Raw genomic sequence first — 15,912 nt, forward strand, 5'->3', positions numbered from 1 at the left:
TCAGAAGGGTGGTGGAAATGGGTGATTGACTGATAGGTGTGGTAAACCTGTTGATGACTGTTAATAGGTTTACCACAAGGGGTGAGATGGCTAAAAATAGCTTTATCATGTATAATGAGATAAGAATCCAATGTCTCTATTCAGACCAGGTCTCTACATGTTTTAAGTTTGGTAGTAAGTTGCAATTCAGCAACTTCTTTTTCCTGTAAGACCAATTGCAGTCGTTAATAGTCGTCAACAGGTTTGCCATTTTGTAGAAACTCAGGTGCACAGCTTCTATTACTGCTCCCCATGTTTCGGGGGTGATTTTTGGTACTTGTAAACTGAGTTCAATATTATAACTTAGTGATGCCTTAGAGCAGGCTTGCCCAAACTTGGACCTTCAGCTGTTTTTGGACTACAATTCCCATGATCCCGGACCACTGGTCCTGCTAACTAGGGATGACAGAAGTTGTAGTCCAAAAACAGCTGGAGACCCAAGTTTGGGAAAGCCTGTCTGGAGCCCTGGAGGGTGGTGCCTGAAAATTGGGTATGTTCATTCGGAGCATAGACTCGCCACAATTCTACTCCCATGGCATCTTAATTGTGTTTTTTTCCATAGTGATTCAATGAGTAATGACTAGCACTCTGCGCTGACTGGAAATGAGAGGGGAGGCAAGACTAGCAAGAAAGAATTGCAGTGGTCTAAAGAAAACCTCATGAGAAGAGTAGACTCCCCAGAAAAGACCCTGGTGTTGGGAAAGATTGAGGGCACAAGGAGAAGGGGACGACAGAGGACGAGATGGTTGGATAGTGTTTTCGAAGCTACCAGCATGAGTTTGACCAAACTGCGGGAGACAGTGGAAGACAGGAGTGCCTGGCGTGCTCTGGTCTGTGGGGTCACAAAGAGTCGGACACGACTAAACGACTAAGCAACAACAACAACATCATATTATTATTATTATAATACAGTGTGGGAACGGAGATGGATCCCTGTGGCACCCTATAAACAGCATTTACCCCCAGCACCGTATTCTTTATAAACCCTTTCAGGAAAGGTGAACTTTGTGGAGATCCTGCCCGTGCCTACTTAGAAGTAAGCCCCACCAAGGGAGTCTTCTCTTCTCATGAGGTGGCCAAAGTATTGGAGTCTCAGCTTCAGGATCTGTCCTTCCAGTGAGCACTCAGGGCTGATTTCCTTCAGAATGGAGAGGTTTGATCTTCTTGCAGTCCATGGGACTCTCAAGAGTCTCCTCCAGCACCATAATTCAAAAGCATCAATTCTTCAGCGATCAGCCTTCTTTATGGTCCAGCTCTCACTTCCATACATCACTACTGGGAAAACCATAGCTTTTACTATACATACCTTTGTTGGCAAGGTGATAATAATAATATTTTATTTATATCCTGCCCTCCCCGGCCACATCCAGCCACTTCATGCTACCTGGAGAACTGGGCTTGGTTTTTATCAGTAGGTGGGTGACACCCAGCCAGCTCTACCTATTTTCATCTCCTATTTCGAAGAACGCTTTGGAACTCCTTCAGCAGTGCCATGTGCACTGAATGCAGGCCCAAAAGCTGGAAGAGGGAGGCCTGAGAAGTTAGAATTGTGTGCACATTCCCTGTTAAGCAACAAATTCACATCTTGGTTGCACCTTTCACCAGCTGCAGCTTGTACTCAGTTGCTCCCCTTCCTACGAATCACAGTTGGAAAGGACCACGAGGATCTAGGCCAAGCCCTTGCAATGTGGGGATCTTTTGCCCAATGTGGGGCTTGAACCCACAACCCGCCCTGAGGTTAAAAGCCTCACGGTCCACCAACTGAGCCATCCCTCAACCCTTAGGAACATCTATGTTGGATGATGTAAAATGTGTTACAAGGGGCTCCCCTTGTACCAGGTGGAGATTTCCAATACAACTACCAGGTCATTGTCTGAGGTTAGCAGAATGAGTATTATTCCTATGCTAAGTCATCTCCACTGGTCACACGTTTGTTTCCAAGTGCAATTCAAAGCACTGAACTTTGTGTCCCTCTCCCATCCAATGGCCCAATGAGAAGGCGCCACAGCTAGAAGTGGCAGAGTGACAGGAGTCTGCACAAGGGGTTGGGACAGCGGAGAGAGAAGTGAACGAGTGACAAGAGCACCTCCACGTTCAGGTTTATCCTCTGAAGAAACAACTGCTATTACACTGGCCAGCAAGGCAGGAATCAAGGGCCAGTGTGGAAGTATCAGCACCAGCAGGGGACGCGGGTGGCGCTGTGGTCTAAACCACCGAGTCTCTTGGGCTTGCCGATCCGAAGGCCGGCGGTTTGAATCCCCACGACGGGGTGAGCTCCCGTTGCTCTGTCCCAGCTCCTGCCAACCCAGCAGTTCAAAAGTACGCCAGTTCAAGTAGATAGATACCGCTGTGGTGGGAAGGTTAACGGCGTTTCTGTGCGCTCTAGTTTCCGTCACCGTGTCCCGTTGCGCCAAAAGCGGTTTAGTCATGCTGGCCACATGACCTGGAAAGCTGTGGACAAACACTTGCTCCCTTGGCCTGAAAGCGAGATGATAGCCGCAACCCCATAGTTGCCTTTGACTGGACTTAACCGTCCTGGGGTCCTTTACCTTTACCAGCAGCAATGGACAAACATTGAGGTAGGAGATCATGTTACAGATGAGTCGCCTGTTGTCCGAGGGCACTACAGCCTGGCAGAGGTGGAGGGTTTATTTTGGGAGGCTACTCCAGAGCCTTTCTGAAGTCCAGGGACATTAGAACTGCTGAGGAAAAACTAGAGAGGTAGTGCCTGGGGTGCTCAGTCCAGGCAGAGATTTGTAGTGTTACTCACAGAACCAACAGCAGGGTAGGAAGCCGCATCGGACGTTTGGCTTCCGAAAAACGTTCACAAACCAGAACACTGACTTCCGGGTTTGCGGCGTTTGGGAGCCAATTTGTTCGACAACTAAGCCATTCGAGAACCAAGGTACCAGCAAAGAACTTTTACCTCAGTATATATGGAATGGAAGTTTTACAATGCCTAATTTTGCCCTCTACTCTCCTGATGCTCAGCAGGGGGAAGATGGAATAAGGATTGCTGAAATGCTATTTTTTTTAGAGCCACATATACACATCAAGCTACTTTGGATCATTTTCACACCGTTTTCCTGTTACTGGGAAGGCAACTTTATTAAAACAGGCTTATTTTTTCCTGCGGTATACAAAAAAAAGCATGGCACTCCTTTCAAACTGGATCCCATTCACTCTAAAATCATGCTGTGTCCAGTAAGTGCCACGTTCACAAAGGGAAACACCCATTCAGAAAAGAGAGATATTCCAAAAGCAGAGAGTGTGAAATGCTTTGAAGAACACCACATGTTTGGTGTGGCTTTTTTAAAAAATGTAGCCACCTCAACTACTGTCCTAAGATTCTTTGCACAATGTATTTGTCACCTTCAGAAAAATTGGAACACCCCGTTTAGAATTGTTGTGTGGAGGATTTATACCAACTGAGTAAAGCAGGAGTAAAATTGGGCTTCAGAATGAACCAGTGGGAGGAAAGAGATCAATCTGCCCTAGAGAATGGATTAAAAGCTATCCACAAACAGATCTGCCACATCTGAGGATGCCCAATTCAGGATCATCACCTCTGTGCTAGTGTCACCCGCAGAGGAAGCAAAAGTTTTCTGGATGAAGTGTTCCATTTTGAGCAAACCCTTTCAATGAAACATAAATCAGCTGCTAGGTATTAAAGCTAAAATGCAGTTGCTTTTAAAGGAAAATAAATAAATTAAAAATGTGTTAAATATGAACCAGCTGAAAATGCAGTTAAAATTTCCATTTTTAATATCTGCAAGTTCCTCCCCACAAACTGAACAAGCTTGAACCTACCACTAGGAATAGGAGTCTTGACAATCCTTTGTATAATGAAGGATGTCCTAACAGCGATACTATTTTTCAAGGCCTACAGTCTTCTTCATTCACAGTCCTTGTGCTATTCCATAGGCAACATCGTAAGGCCTTGTTGCAAGGAGAACAGTTCTGCCACCTCCTCCTATTCTCCAAAGATCACACAGAGGTAAAACACACAAACTTTCTTGCTCCCAAAGAGCTTGGTTCTCTGCTTTGGCCAGTTAGACATCTCCCCGCCCCCCTCTTACATAGGGTCCATGGAAAGAGGTTAAAATCATGGACTCAGGATATCCATCTCATGGACCCCGGCTGGGTATTTCACTCCCATGTGCCTCAGAAACACAGAATGAGCGGGGAACCCCACCACCCACAGCAAGGGGTGGGTACGCGCCCCATTAAAAGAGGCCGGTGGGAACGTGAATATGGGGCTGTCGGTGTCCGCATCCGTAAAGGTCACACACTCCCCCACGTAGTCCAGGGACACTCGGATCCTCCTTGGGGGCTTGCTCAAGGACAGGGCGGTCACAGGGGACGTGAGAGCCCAGTGTTGGCCCTTCCACAACCCCACGGCCCAGATCCCCTCCTCTGGGCTGAAGCCCATCATGCCCTTCTTCTTGGACGGGTCTCGGGTGACCCCGACGGCCCAGAATTCCCCATCGCCCACTTCCAACTCCCAGAAGTATCTCCCAGAGGTAAACCCGTCACAGCCCAGAACCAAAGCTCTGGAATCCAATCTTTTGGGTGCGTCGGGGACGTAGTCTAAGGCGGGAAGCCTCTCCTGGAGTTCTTCGCATCCTGCGTTCCTTCGGTCCAATGGTAGAAAAGCACTTGGTACATCCGGATAGAGAGCAGCATCTGCTGTAGGCATAAGGCAAGCCGTTTTCAGTCTAAGGAAGTGAGGGTTGGGACCATCCCACAAACAAGATTTGTTCCACAATGCAGAGGTGCCCCTCGCCTTCCACTTGCTGCACATCTCTCCATTTTTACTACATCTCTATTGATATAACGGCTAGATCTGATGGGAGCTGAAGTCCCAAACATCTGGCGGGCAAACAAAGAGCACAGGGTTCAGGCCCACCACTATGAAAACTCACCTTTATCGTTCAGTGTTTTCACAGTCTCTCCTTTCTCCACGACAGATGTCACATTATCTAGAGAAAGAAAAGGTAGTTTTTCCTCCCAGCAAAATCTCTTAAAGAAATAACTTAGCCCCCCACAATTCAGAAAGCAACTTGCCCGAGGCCACTGAGTGGCCTTCTTAGATGGCTACTTCATCCTGGGTTTCTCATGGTAAAGTCAGTGCACTCAAACTTCGTTCCAGATTATAGTTACTAATGTGGATGCAGCTTGCTTTAAGGCAGCCTTCCTCAACCTGTGGGTCCCCAGATGTTGTTGAACTACAACTCCCATCGGCCCTAGCTAGCAAGGCCAGAGCTCAGGGATGATGGGAGTTGTAGTCTAACACCATCTGGGGACCCACAGGTTGAGAACTGCTGTTTTAAGAGATGGAATGGAATTTAGCGGCTAGGTGACTCCCACATCCTGCTTCTGCAAAACAGTCTGCCATCATTGAACCTTCCCTTTCTCTCTTTTGTTAGCTTCCCCTTAAACACAACTTGCAGTCTTTTCCTATCATTTTCTGCCATCACTGCCTTCCAGGACTGAGATCACAACACCTCAGCAAGAATACAGAGCTCCCATTTTGCCATAACAACATCATAGTACAAATACTGTAGAGAAGAACCTCAGTTTATAAAGTGGTTTGTCTTTGCTGTAAGCAACCCTTACCAAAACCACGTTAAATGCTAAGCTGCAACAACTAGAGGGAATGAGGTCCAAAGGCTGAAAAAGTGGTTCAGCTTAGAGCCATGCAATGAATTCATGACTTTCGGTTCACAGTTAAATGCCCTTAGACAGCTCCTGGTGAAACCCCATCTTTCCTTGTGCCTCTACAAAATCCAGAGCCACATTCCCTCCCAAAGTTATGTGAGGACTTCTACCTGAACTGGATTTCAATGCACAGTGTCAATTTTTTAAAATGAAAAGCGGAAGACACTCATTAGAATTTAGGTTATTTTCAGATGGTAAAAAGCCAGGTGTTAGAAGTTCCGCATTCTCTTCAGCCTTTTTTCCTGTACCTTGGAATCTATTTAGAGTTTCCTTCAGAAGCTTCCCTTTCCGTGAGAAGTTATCCAGCCTCTCTTCGAGCTTAGGAGAAGCTTCTTCGGATGGCTGGAAATGCCCTGGTGCACACCTGCATTTTGAAAGAGAAAACGCCTAGTGTAAACAGTCCCATCAACCATGACCTGCATTCCTCTTCAAAGGCCATAATGGTCTGGCCAAGCCTTCCCCAACTAGGCATCCTTCAAATGTTTTGGACTACAGCTTCCAGCATCCCTGACCACTGGTCATGATGGCCGGGGCTGAAGGGAGTTGGAATCCAATGTACAGGCTGGTCTTTTCTGGCCACGTGACACTTTTGCTGGTTCGAGGAAACGAAGCAGACATATTATTAAGTAATGTTGTTGTTGTTTAGTCGTGTCCGACACTTCGTGACCCCATGGACCAGAGCACGCCAGGCACTTCTGTCTTCCACTTTATTAAGTAATACATCTCACTAAATCAAATGCTATCAGTGTGAAATTGTGCAATTCCAGATCTCTCTTTTACCTTTGTCTTTGGTCTCAACATTTGCAAAGGACCGTTTCAAATTTGCAATGAGGCAGATGCCTCAAGCAGCAGATTTTAGGTGCCGTGAATGGAGCAGAGCAGGGGACAAACCTCCTTCACACCAGAGAGTTCTCCTGTGTAAGCTCTGCCACAGCTGCCGACTGAATCTGTGAGGCTTGTGCTGGATAATTTAACGACGGGCTGTGCTCCATTTTAATATACACATGTGTCATTTGTATTTCCCACTTCAGGTACCAACGTGCCATGAGCTGGTCTGGGGGCTGAAGGGATGCAGTTTTATGTGACAAGCTACCGAGTGAAGCCGCCCCCCCCCAAGCTTTGTTCCTGCTCCGTCACTTATCATATAGGGAACCTGTGGCTGCCCAGATGCTGTTGAGCGGCAACTCCCATCATCCCAGACCACTGGCCACACAAGCAGAGGCAGAGAGAAGCTGGAATCCCACAACCATGTGGAGGGCCACAGATTCCCCACCTGTGACAAATAAGCCGAAGAGCTGCTTCCGGTTGCAAATGTTCCTAGGGTTGGCTGAGCGGCCGTTTTGAGTCCCTGGAAGCAGAGGAATCTAAATGCTGCCTTGAACACTGCTCTACTGCCCCGGTGCTTGTAAGGCTGGAGGAGCAACAGGCGCACCACTTTCCTTGCTCTGCAAGCTAGCAGCAATTTGAGGACTAGGAATGGCATTTTTGAGGTTTTGGGGGGGATGGGGAGACACAATAAATCGCCACGTACCTGCTCATTGTTTTTTTAATGTCCTAGAGAGAGAGAAAGAGAGAGAGAGAAAGGAGCTAAGTCCCACAATGCTTTGCACTAGGAGCGAGTCATAAGCTAAAAGGGGAGCCTGCCTCTGCACCCCCCATCTCAGGCTGCAGAGGACTTCCGAGAGTGCTATCAAAGGCAGGAGGGGGTGGAAGCTTTGTTCTAGCCTCTGCTGCTTCACAAGGCAGGGGGTAAGTAGCCTGCCCCCCCAGTTGCCCTCAGGCTCTTACCTGGGATCCTAGAGGTGGCACATCTGGTGTTAGCTCCAAGACAGGAGAGGTGGGGGGTGCTCTGGTTACACACGGGAGCCTTCGCGGCACGGTGGTCTCCCTGGTGCTGCAACTGTTTCTCTGAGGAGAAGGGCTGCCCTAGTTTTTAGCAGCCTTCTCCTTCCCGAACTGTCCTCCCACCCCATCCTGCCGGTGAACAGGCTGGCTTCTCGCCCCCTCCGGGGCCTGCCCACCGGCTGCCTTTCGCCTGGAGCCGCTGGCTCCTTCCCTCAGCCACGCCACCCACACGACCTCTAAGTGCGCTGCTGTCCCGACAGGCGCACCGCGTCGCCGCTGGAGAGGGGGTGCACCTCGGCAGAGGCAACGGCGCCCCGCTCCCAGGAGCACAGGCCCCGGCAGAGCCTCCGCAATCTCCCCAACCCGCGATCACTGCGTCGCACTCTTCACCATCACCTGTAGTGACTCTCTGCACGCCACAGGTTACCTAAAATCGTCTCCTTCTTGCTTGTGATCAGAGAGCTGGTTTCAAAGTAATTAAAGGAGAAAAAAAAAGATTCTGTGCCAAGGGATCAAGTGCGCAGGAGCTGATGCTCGTTTTTTTAAAAAAACAAACCAGCCTCACATCCTTGGAATAGCTACAAATGACGTTCACCGCAGAGTGGACCACAGGAAGACCCTAAGGAGATCCCAGAAAATGCAGGCTTTTTTTGCAGGCACACACACTCCACAAGCCCCTTTTGTTTTCCTCCAAACGAGTCAGTAAATAAACCCCGCTCGATGGCCGTCAAAACACAAGCGGCGACCCTCCCCCAGTATCCCCGCGGCATGCAGTCATCAGCATTATTCCAGAGACTGAAAGCTCAGCGTGACCTTTGTTCCAGTCCCACAGCCACAGCAGTGCCCCGAGTCCCCAAAACACCCTTAAGAGAGAGAACCCATAGGAACAGGACTGTACGTACTAGAGGTCTGCATGGCAGCCATACCCGATGTGTCCCGACATGAACCTGAAGGAATGAGGTCATCCAGGCCAGCTTCTCAACAGCCTTCAGGTCAGGCTGAGGGACCTGGAAGTACATCTGCCAACAGCAGAGTGCTCTGGTGTCATAGCCTTCCGCAAGGGGAGGAGCTACAGCGTCCCAGCCGTCCTTTGCAAAGGCCAAAGGGCGCTCTAAAAGAAGGCGAGTTGAGATCAGAGGGACGCTCCCCCCCCCTTCGGAATGGCCGTTTCGCAGCTCTCCGTAAGCTGGGACCATGGAGCTCCTCCTTCTCCCTCCCACCTGGCTTTGGTTCCTAAGGAACAGCCTTGCCACCTGCGCAGGGGGAACAATCGCAGCACTTGGGCATGCGGGACAGCTGGTGGGGGTCCACATAGAGACCCCGAATCCAGTATAACAGCACATATGCCGCTGCCTCCAGGAGGCTCGTGCCCCACCAGCATCCTGTACAAAAAGCAGTTTGCTGCCCGTTCCAGCAGGGAGAAGGTCTAAGCTCTGCCTGGCCGAAACTCCTGCGGCGGCAAGGAAGCGGCAATTCCCGTTTTCAGATACTTGTGGGCTCTCTAGAGCTCCAGTGCCGGGCCCCCCCAATGCTTGGGGCCCTTAACCCACTGCTAGTCTCCGCTCCACGCCAGAGAAAGAGGTCTCTGTTGATTGCAAAATCTCACCTGCAAAAATTCGGCTGCCGGTTGCTTACATTTCACCTCCATCTCAGCGATCACGTCGCCGAGACGGGAAAGCTCTTCCGAGAGTTTGGTAACCATTTCGTCCTTCCGCTTCTCTATCTCTTTATCGAGCTCTTCTAGCTGGGCGAGGAGGTGCTGCTCCTCATCTTTGAGAAACTGGTGGAGGCGCTCAAATTCAGATATGATCTCCTGTCTCTCTGCTTGGATGGTTTCCTGTAATGACCACAGGTAAAATGGGAGTTAAGAGAGCCCTTTGCGGGTGCACAAGAAAAAGATCGTCATTACAGCCCTAAGAAGACAGCAACCAAACAACAGCACAAGGGACAGTGCAGACGCAGAAGATATGAGGCCAAAATGGGCTATGACAAGGAAGGCAAAATAAAAATGACCAGGGAGTAGCTGGGGATAGGGGGGCGGGGGCGGGAGGCATTATCTAAAACCAGCAGGCGTCTGCAACACTTCCCTCCCTTCTCCCTACCACTACCCCATCATCCCCTGGAACGGCCTCCATCTCCCTCCAGGTGGAACTGGAGGGGTTGAGAAACATGTTCTGTTGTATAGCATCTGCAACCCAGCTTCTTCAGTCCCTGGACTTGGCAAAATAGCCAGCCTGGTTGGAGGATAAGGCTGCAAGAGGAGGCTGCAGCAGAAACAGGAAAATGCTCAGCACCCCGCCTGAGGACTGTTATCCAGGACAAACATCCCACTTGTCCACCGTATGGGACCCAACCATGGATAGCTTGCTCTGCAGGATGAAATCAAAATATTTATTTAGGACCATCAGCTAGCTATTACACAACAAGCCACTAAAAGAGACAAACATCAAGAACAAAATAGTGACTGCCTCTTCAGGCAAACACTCAGATATAAAAAGTTTTGGGGTTTTTTACAACAGAAACAACATTTCTACATTTTTTTTAATGGGAAGCAAGGTATTGCGTTATTGCTGAGCTTGGCCACATTTTGTGATGTGGGTTTTCTAGAAAGGTTTGTGTTGGGGGGGGGAAATCCTATGCAAATTAGGTCCATTTACACAGCGTAATTTGCTAATTACACAAGATAGTTAGCACTGCCTTTTATGAACCTGTAGAAAAAAAATGGGATTTGGGGGTGGGGCGGGGAGTAATACGGCCAAACAACAACAACCACCCCTCAAGACCCAATGCCTCTGTTCCTGATCACCAAGGGCAACAGGTACCTACCATGTAATCCTGAATTTTCCTCTCTCCAGTCAGCTTCTGGCTCCACAGCGTGTTCTTCTCCTGCTTCAGGATCTCTAGTTGGGCCAGAACCCTCTCCTGAGAAAACAGAGGTGGGTTGAGATGGGAGGGAGGGAGTCAGAGGCATCAAGAGCACAGGAGTTTGTTTTAGTATAGTTCAGTTGGGCAAGAGGCTTTTTTGCCTTCAGGTAACTCTGTCAAGTGAAAGAGAAGGCAACCTGCACCCAGAAGCCTTTTCCCAATCTGAGGAACAAGAAGGTTGGGTTTCTTCAATAGCCCCATACGGTTGTGTGCGCTCCATAGCAAGAAAAAAGAAAGCAAATCCACATGCTGAATGCATTGCATTGTTAACACTTCTGCTAGTCTTGGGAAGAGAAATACTGATGCCCTACTCCTTTCCTTACAGCTAGGAGTCCTGCCTGGCATCCCATACTTTATAAATGGCCATGTATTTTCATATTTATCTTTTCAACCACAAGGCTAAATACTTGGTTCTTTAAAATAACCTCAATATGTTGATTCTGCAGGTATTAAAACATGCTAGATGAGCATGTTGAGACCTAAATCAACATTAACAATATACTTGGGCTCTTAGAGGCCAACAAGTTCTCCTTAGCTGGCCGAGCTATCACTTAAAATTGGGTGGGGCAGTTTTTCAGTATCTGGGACACAGAATTTTCTGTTGGAACTTGGCAGCTGGAGAGCAGGGGCACACGAAGATGAAGCTATTACTTATTGAATAATTTGTGGTGTTAAAATTCTTGAGCCTGAAGGAGCCGACAGCAAAAAAGAGTTATCAGAAGCTCACTAATGTGAGTTCCTCGAAGCACAAACTAAGAAACTCAACACTGTGGCAAGAACACCACCTTTTCTCAACTCAATATGATAAATGGCACAAGAAGAAATATGACAAGAGCTCTCAAAAAAAGATGGGGGGGAATCAATATTTTCAAGTAAGAATGCATAGGAAAGAATAAGTTAGAAGAGTTTGTTTTTCTGACTCTACTTCTTGTAGATATTACTGTTCCAATTCATAAGTAATCCAAGCTTCTAGGTCTATAAACAGGGAATATGACACAAAGAGGGGAAAGTTACTATTCAGAAACCTCCATCAGTTGACAGGCCATTGTCACTGCACTGGACCTTAAGAATAAGAAACAAGGAACTAGTAACTTGACACGTTCATGAATACAAAAGAATCAGGCTGAATGGTCTCTAATCCTCTATTGATAAATGCACTGACATCGTTGTTTTTTTTCAGAGGTTGCTAGGCACCTAGATTTGGAAACCTGTTTTCAACATAAAGCTAAGGATCCACAGTTCTTCCAGCTGATTTGATGTCCTGTAGAAACCAGAGATGCCAAAATAAGCTAGAAATCTGATGACTAAAGAGCCCTCCACACACCCTCTAACCCAATTATTTCTCCATCCTACAGCTAAGCATTTTCTGAGAAGATCACAGCTTGGAATGCTACATAGACTCACAACTATGCGATCATTACTGCAAGAAAAGACCCATGCCAACAATATTTGAACATAATTTTCACTCAAGATACAAAAGTAACCAGAAAGTTGGAAGTTTAAAGGTCTATGTAAGCATAATTATTTATCCAGAATAAACCTGACTTATAAGAAGGAAAATTAATTTCCAAACATGGCTTAGTAAGAGATACTTCTGGCGTTAGGTATAAAACAGCCAGAGAACAATGAATACTGTTATTTTACTGCTGTTGTTACTTTATTTTACAAAAATGCCCTGCTATTAAAAGATGAGGAAAGATAAAAAAAGAAAGTAGCGAGTACAGAATATAAATTGGCCATTTTTAAGCATCACTCAAGCGCTCTCTGAACCCATGAAGGATGCAGTCAATCATTAAAAACCTTATGTTCATTACCGCAACCAAAAAAAAACATCAATGCTCAATTATTGCAGGAAAATGTTTTCCTACAGCCAAAGAAGAATAGCTGTCAACCTTCCCTTTTTTTGTGGGAAATCCCCTTATTGCAGCACGTTTCCCACTGCTTCCAGATATCCTGGATTGTTAGATATCCCGTAGACTGTCCCCGGGACAGGTGAGGCAGCTGGTCCCTTATTTTCAAATCTGAAAGTTTACAGCTATGCAAAGAAGTCAGAGGAATAAACGTTTTGCAAGGAGAATTCAATAACCCTGTCCCGGGTGCTGTTTTGTTTGTGCTAACCACGGCACTGCCCTAATAACGGATTTTGGGGGGAGCTGAATGGGCTACCAGGACTACCCTGCTCCTGCTTGCCACTGATTTCTGGTTTCGGAGAGCTCTCTCCCTTCCCTCCGTTACCCTGTAGTCCCGGGCTGCCCTCTCGACGTGGAAGACGGCGTGCGCCCGGTGCTCCTGGGACCGATCGCAGTGCGCGCAGATGGGCGCCTGGTCCTCCTCGCAGAAGAACTGCAGCACGTCCCGGTGCTTCTCGCACAGCTTCCCTCCGGCGCCCTCTCCGCATCCTCCTACCGACAACCTTCTCGGCAGCGGGGGCGACGTCGACAAGTCTGCCGCCGGTGCTGCAGGAGCCGCTGGCGCTACGGGAGACGGCGGGGTGGGCGGCGTTAAGGCCAGCAGCGGCGGGGGCGGCGGAGGCGCTGCTGCTGCTGCTGCCGGTGGTGGTGGTGCCGGTGCGCATACCGGCGCCGGAGACACCGCGGGGGCCACTGTCATCGGCTGGTGCTGCTGGGGCAGCGGCGGCGGCGCTACCACCACGGGCGCCGCCGGCAGCGCGACTGCCCCTCCGGGCCCGGAGTCGAGCCTCTGCCTCTTGGGCCTGTCCGCCACCAGGCTGGCCAGGAGCGGCGGCGGCTTGATGGGCCTCAGGTTCCTCTTGCGGGCGGTGGCGCCGCACTCCAGGCAGGAGATGTTGATCTTGGGCTCGCCCAGGCGCTGCCCGATGCAGGCCGTGCAGAAGTTGTGGCCGCACGGCAGGCACACCGGGTCCGGGCAGTAGACGCGGCACAGCGAGCACCACGTCTCGCTGGGGCAGCGCGGGCCCGCCGGGATCTCGGCCGGGGTCGTGCCGGGCGGAGGCGAGTCCGGCGGCGACGGCGGAGACAGGACGGACGGCAGCGGAGGCAAGAGCGGCGGCGGCGGCGCCAGCGGGCCGCCCACCGCCAGGCCCGGGTGCTGAGCGCCCCTCAGGCGGCTGCGGAGGAGCCGCTGCTGGAGCTGTTGCTCCGCCGACATCCCGCCGCCAACGCCGCCGCTCATGACGCCAGCCCAGCCCAGCTCCAGCCTGCCTGCCTGCCTGCCCGCGAGGACGCCGACGACGCGCCTGCCTCCCTTCCGGCGGACACGCCACCCGATTGGCTGAGCCGACAGGCGCTGAGCGGAAGCGAGGGGGAAGCCGGGAGACGTTACGGCCGTAACCCTTCGCGCGCTGGGCTCCAGGCGGCAAAGCGGGAAAAGGCAACGGCCCGCTGTAGAAGCTGGCGCAGCGTGCGCGCCGACGTCATACGGGCCTCCAACTTCCATCAGCCCCAGGCCAGGATGGCGAATGCTCAGGGGTGATGGGAGTTGTAGTCTTTCCTCCCCAATTTTTTTTATTGGTTTTCATAACATTATAAACAAACACATAAGACAAACAAACATAAATCATAGCCTTATTGAAAATTACACTTATTAACATTGTTAAATGGCTTCCTCGCTTCCCCTTGGTTGAATTTCATTGCATATCCTTTTAACCCTTTTCCAAATCAGTTCTTATAAAATTTAACTTAAACATTAACATCCTTAGATATTCACATTATGAAATTAAACATATTAATTCATCCCTTAACATAAATAAAATACTAAACCAATTAAGTATCTGCAAGCTGTTTTCAATTAATTAAACTTAACATATTTAACTAGGTAATCATTAAATTTAATCCACTCTTCCTGATACTCAGGGCAGGGGGGTTGTAGTCTTGGAGGGGCGCAGACAGCTGCTGTTATTTGTAAAATAGGGTGAATGTTAAGCAAGCAAACAAGCGCACAAACACTTTGAGTTTCCCTCCCTTCTAAAGAACAACAAAATCATATAACCTAATAAAAAACAAACCCAGAGGCAAAATAGAGACTGTTTTATGAGAATTAGGCTTCAGAAAATAGCGATTTCCCCTGGCAAATGAGGACAGTTGGACCACATGAGAATGGCACAGGAAGAGATCAGGATCAACTCTTAGTATGCACTATCATCCTCCATTCTTAACTGAACTTTAGCCGGAGGCTTTAATGTTAAGTCAGCAAAACTGGCAGTAGAATTGGACTTAGACCTGGGAGATTCAAGGTCAACTCCTTGGCCAGCCACATACCCTCTGGATGCTCCATAGTAGTGCAACTGTTATTAAGCCATTTGCAGTTGCTCACGCTAGAATCAAGGTCTACATTCTTAATTCATCCCATTTTTTACCAGCAATTCTCAAAGATCAGTATATGGATAAAAGATTTAATGTCTTTTGTTTATTGCATTCAGCGGTCTGCAGACAATCCTTTCAAATTTGTGTAGTGCTGGTGCTTTGGTGAATAGGGTTTAGAATCCGTAGCATGACCCAGGACACAGAAATGGCCAGTCATATCCTTGGGTATCTTCCAAAGGACCCATTAATGATCATGGTTGGATTATTTTAGAGGTGTTATACTGGAGGAAGACCTGAAAATTGTAGTTCATTTAATAAAGACAGCTAGGAAACACTGAAAAAAATCCCAGATCATGTTCTATTGACATGGTTTTCTTAGGTATGGGAAGTGGCTTAAGCAGACAAACAATAAGGGTAAGAGAAGGCCAGCTGAAGGAGGACATTGTGAATAGAGCTTGTTTATCAAGTATAGGAATGAGAAAAGTCAAGAACCGGTCAATCCACATGTACAGTCATACCTTGGGTTGAAGTAGCTTCAGGTTAAGCATTTTCGGGTTGTGCTCCGCGGCGACCCGGAAGTAACTGAGCGCGTTACTTCAGGTTTTGCCGCTTGCACATGCGCAGACGCTCAAAATGACATCACACACATGCGCGGAAGTGGCGAAACGCGACCCGTGCACACGCGCAGTTGCGTGTTACATTCTACTCAGGATGCGAACGGGGCTCCAGAACAGATCCCGTTCGCATCCAGAGGTACCACTGTATTATTAGGGAATATATAACAGAACACTTTGACAAACTTACATTATATTTTTTAAAAACAATTATTCTTTATTTGAATTAACTGAAAGGAAAAAAAAGATGAATAATTATGTATTTGTGCAATGTATTTATTCTCACTTTTAGATAATTTACTTCAACACCACTTAAAATGTGTTATTTACCTCTATCGTGTCTCCTCTTACTCTCCTTTTCTCTGAATTGAAAAGCCCCAAATGCTGAACCGTTTTTTCATAGGGGAGTGGCCCACATATGATAATCACACATTATGACCCATACACCAGAACAATTTCACAGCAGAGATCACTGCAGTAAACCT

The 15,912-nt window shown here is 48.4% G+C and overlaps 1 protein-coding gene across 5 annotated transcripts; it reads right to left on the bottom strand.

Moving 5' to 3' along the window:
- Positions 1-3,786: 3,786 nt before the first annotated feature.
- LOC128408884 (zinc finger protein RFP-like) lies at positions 3,787-13,962 on the bottom strand. 5 transcript variants are annotated; one of them, XM_053378899.1, is made up of 9 exons: positions 12,766-13,962; positions 10,432-10,527; positions 9,212-9,442; positions 8,508-8,624; positions 7,549-7,668; positions 7,292-7,314; positions 6,009-6,124; positions 4,965-5,021; positions 3,787-4,725 (listed from the first exon to the last, which is right to left on the bottom strand). In XM_053378899.1, the coding sequence occupies exons 1-9, from the start codon at positions 13,945-13,947 to the stop codon at positions 4,145-4,147; spliced, it is 2,523 nt and encodes an 840-aa protein (XP_053234874.1). In that variant the 5' UTR covers positions 13,948-13,962; the 3' UTR covers positions 3,787-4,144. The 5 variants fall into 5 exon arrangements, with proteins under 5 accessions (XP_053234874.1, XP_053234872.1, XP_053234875.1 ...); XM_053378897.1 differs by having other exon boundaries at positions 3,787-4,728; XM_053378900.1 differs by lacking the exon at positions 8,508-8,624 and having other exon boundaries at positions 3,787-4,728.
- Between the last annotated feature and the right edge of the window lie 1,950 nt (positions 13,963-15,912).

This window comes from Podarcis raffonei, chromosome 2, assembly GCF_027172205.1.
Source record: "Podarcis raffonei isolate rPodRaf1 chromosome 2, rPodRaf1.pri, whole genome shotgun sequence".
NCBI classification, from domain to species: domain Eukaryota; kingdom Metazoa; phylum Chordata; class Lepidosauria; order Squamata; family Lacertidae; genus Podarcis; species Podarcis raffonei.